At 55.5% G+C, this 4,041-nt stretch overlaps 1 protein-coding gene across 1 annotated transcript; it reads left to right on the top strand.

The window, feature by feature from the left end:
* Nucleotides 1-1,875: 1,875 nt before the first annotated feature.
* On the top strand, nucleotides 1,876-2,751 carry LOC124238191 (olfactory receptor 13J1-like). Its single transcript, XM_046658856.1, has one exon. The coding sequence runs from the start codon at nucleotides 1,876-1,878 to the stop codon at nucleotides 2,749-2,751; it is 876 nt and encodes a 291-aa protein (XP_046514812.1).
* Nucleotides 2,752-4,041: the final 1,290 nt, after the last annotated feature.

Below are 4,041 nucleotides of genomic sequence, written 5' to 3'. Positions count from 1 at the left end.
TTGAATCTGAGGGAGCTCACAGCTCACACTCCCCTGACCCCACAATGTCTCCAGACACAGTCAAGCTGAGGCAAGACCTTCCGTCTGAGGTCCCAGGGCCAGGTCAGAGCTCTCCTTGCTGGGGAGGTGGCCCTTCATTCCCTGAGGGAGGGCCTGGAGCTCTGGACCCTGCATTTATCCTCTGTAAGAGGAGAGTGTCCACAGGGGCCACCTAGCCTGGAGCCTGGGTGGTGGAGGCCCAGTGAGACCCAGAGAGACTCCGTGTCAGAGGACTTTGTGACCCTTCAAGACAGCAAAAAGAAAGGGAAAAAAGTATGTCTATGAGAGTAATGAGCTTCCTGTCACTAGAGGTTTGCAGGATGAGGCTAGGCATGGAAATTGGAGAGGATTCTCACCTGGGGATGGTTTGGACTCAGCGGCCTGGGAGCACACGTGCCCTAATTTGTTCCCCTAATGCCTAGCAGGACGCCTGGCGTGCGGTAGGAACTCAAACACTTCTTGATTCTGGAACGAATAAACACGGGAGCACTGCAAGAAGGAAACTGTCTCACTCAAGGGAGGCGTTGACAGCAGCTGGTGCTCAGCCCAGACCCAGGCTTGGGCGGTGCATCCACGGGTTTACTGACATGGTGCCAGGTGCCCGAAACAGGAAGGAAAGGTTGAGTCGTGCTCCCTCTCTGGGGAGAGCATTGTGGGGAGGACATGAGAGAAAGACATCCCTCTAGAGCGATAAGAGAACAACCGACAGACATTTGGGGAACATCTGCTCTGAGCACGGTGCAGGTGTCACACAGTTGGGAGGACTGGACTCGAGATCACCCAGCCAGGAACCCGCAGTGTGACCTCAGTTTCCTCACCTGCACAAGGAGAGATCAGAGGAGTTGAGCCCTGAGAGTGCTTTCCATGCTGATGCCCTAGGAGTCCATGAAGTCAGGGCAGCTCTGGCTCAGGCCCAGGGAAAATAGGAGGTTTGGGGCTGGGCCAAGATGCACATCAAATTTTAGCTCAAAAAGCCCACCATGAAGGCAGATTCTAAAGGTCAATCCACACACACTAGCTGATGGAGCAGGCCCAATGGGGGACAGGTGGACAAGCCCACTGAGAGGTTCAGAGGCCAGCAGCCCCCTACTGTGAGGCACAATGCATGCATAAAGAAGAAGGGCCTTCCCAACAGTGGGAACAGTGTAAAGCAGCTCAGAGGCTCCCTCAAAGCCAGGAGGACCCCCAGAGACTATCTAGCCCAGCGGTACTCAAAGTGTGGTGCCTTGGCCAGCAGCAACAGCATCACCTGGACCTGCTGAGTCAGAAATTCTGGGGCTAGAGCCCAGCAATCTGTGTTTTAACAAAGTTTCCCAGTGATTCTGGTGCATAGTAAAATCTGAAGACCTCTGACCCAGCCCATTGTTTCCCAAACTATGTTGGTAGAACACTTATCTGCAGTAGCTTAATGCGTGCTCTGTAAAAGGAGGATCCATGGTCAAATAAGTTCGAGAATTACATGCTCTAGACTGCTTTTGGAAAGTCACAAATCACATTGGTATATCAAAGGCTCTGAAAAGTCCTGCAGTAAAGAGCTTTATCTATTTTTGATTAATCTAATGTTGTCTCAAATTGATTTTTCAGATGGCTTACTAACATTTCCATTAACACTCTCTTAGGAAAATACTTATCCAAATTAGTCCTCATTTTTCACATGGATAAATTACAGCCCAGAGGTGCGGGGATTGCCCAAAGTCACAAAGAGAGAGCATGCCAGAGCTGGAAAAGACCCTAGCAATATGCCTCATCTCAAAAGAAGCTCGCTCTGTGGCTCCTCACCACCCTGCACCGTCTTTCCCTCCATCCCAGCTGTATGTCCCTCCACAGCCCTGCAGTATGGAGCCAGTCAATAGGACAGAGGTTTCTGAGTTCTTTCTGAAAGGATTTTCTGGCTACCCAGCCCTGGAGCGCCTGCTCTTCCCTCTTTGTTCAGTCGTGTACCTGGTGACCCTGTTGGGGAACACAGCCATCTTGGTGGTGAGTGTGTTGGACTCCCACCTGCACACGCCCATGTACTTTTTCCTGGGCAACCTCTCCATCCTGGACATCTGGTATACCTCCACCTTTGTGCCTCTGATGCTGGTCCATCTCCTATCAGCCCGAAAGACCATCTCTTTTCTTGGCTGCACAATCCAGATGTGTCTGAGTCTGTCCACAGGCTCCACAGAGTGTCTGCTGCTCGCCATCATGGCCTACGATCGCTACCTGGCCATTTGCTGGCCACTCAGGTACCCTGTGATCATGAGCCACCAGCTCTGCCTGTTGCTGGCAGGAGCCGCCTGGGTCCTCTGTCTGTTCAAGTCAGTGACTGAGACAGTCATGGCCATGAGGCTGCCCTTCTGTGGCCACCACGTGGTCAGTCACTTCACCTGCGAGATCCTGGCAGTGCTGAAGCTGGCATGCGGTGACACGTCGGTCAACGAGGGCTTCCTGCTGGTGGGTGCCATTCTGCTGCTGCCTGTGCCCCTGGCGTTCATCTGCCTGTCCTACACACTTATCCTGGCCACCACCCTGAGGGTACCCTCAGCCGCTGGGCACCGCAAAGCCTTCTCCACCTGTTCGGCACAGCTGTCTGTGGTGCTGCTTTTCTATGGCACCGTGACCTGCATGCACCTGAAGCCCAAGAGCAGGGCAGTCAGCGTCTCTGACGAGGCCTTCACAGTCCTCCACGCTGTGGCCACGCCACGCCGAACCCTGTCGTCTACAGCCTGAGGAACAAGGAGGTGAAGGAGGCTGCCAGGAAGGTGTGGGGCGGGAGACGGACCTCCAGGTGAGGGAGGTCAGGCTCTGCAGCTTAGTAGGTGAGGCTGTCACGTGCCTACGGTGAGGATGGGGCAGGGCACAGGGCTGCGGGTCTGGAATCTTCATCCCAGAAAGGCAGCACCAAGTCCCACTGATCCTGCCACAGACCAGCTCCCCACAGTCACCCCGCTGCCCGTCCCTGGCCTGGCCCCAGGCCGCTCCCGCCAACCCTCCCTGCGGCTTCACACCAGCCTCCGGGCAGGCTTGTTCCTCCTTCCAGTCTCTCCTCCCAGGGGTGTATGATCGCATCACTCTCGACTGAAACCCCTCAATGGCTCCCCACTGCTCTCAGGAAAAAGTGTAAGCTGTTTGGTGGGATATTCGAGGCCCTCACAAGCTGGCCCTGCTGGCCCTGACTAACCCCCAGGCTTCTGCCCCACAGACTCCCTCCTCACAGCCACACACACCGGCCAAGTATGAGGCTCAATATTGCCCAGCACTGCCCAGCTCTGGGCCCTTCTTGTTCTTCCCACAAGGTAGCCCCCACCCGGCACACAGCTCCACATGTGAAAGGACTGCCTGACTCTCAAGGCCCAGCGCGAATGCCACCTCCACCAGGAAGCCTCCCCACTTTGCTCCTCTCATTGTGCACCTCCTGCTTTATCTTCGACACGACTGTAAGAGCAGGGAGTGTTGGATTCCGCTCTGTCCCAAGGCCCAGTCCTGCCCAACCCCAGGCCCCACACAGGTTTCTGCAATAAAGAAATGAGTGCATTAATGTAGGGGTGATAATGGCAGAGCCTGGGGTCCTTCCCAAATCTGAGCAGAGCTGAGATGGAGTTCAGAGATGACAGGCATGGCCTAGTGCCCCTGGGAGGTGACAGTAGATGATGAGGCCCTGAAACCAAGATTTCCAGACCCGTCCAGCCACCAGGACCCCAGTCACCCCGAGCAGCCCTGGGCCTGGATTCCCCTGTCTCCTTTAGTGGCAGCAGCAGCTTCTGGCACTTCCTTGCCCAGCTTCCAGGCATCGCCTGACTTTGGGGAGACTTGCTCTACCCACCTACCCCACCCCCTGGGGTCCTGCCATAGCTGTCCCTTCCTAGTGGTCAGGCTCTTCCCAGCTCTCCTTTCTGAGAGCTCAGTCAACACACAGTGAAAAAGGACCCAGATTCACAGAGTATCAGTATTCCCTGCCCCCTTCGGCCTCAGTGGCACCACTTGTGTGATGGGAGAGCTGGGCTGGGCCTCCAAGCAGCA

The sequence above is a fragment of the Equus quagga genome, chromosome 1 (genome assembly GCF_021613505.1).
Source record: "Equus quagga isolate Etosha38 chromosome 1, UCLA_HA_Equagga_1.0, whole genome shotgun sequence".
NCBI lineage: Eukaryota > Metazoa > Chordata > Mammalia > Perissodactyla > Equidae > Equus > Equus quagga.
This window is presented reverse-complemented; position numbering and strand designations above follow the sequence as displayed.

Excerpts from the sequence above, each read along its gene's own strand:
- LOC124238191 (XM_046658856.1), top strand. The coding sequence starts at position 1,876 with ATGGAGCCAGTCAATAGGACAGAGGTTTCTGAGTTCTTTCTGAAAGGA.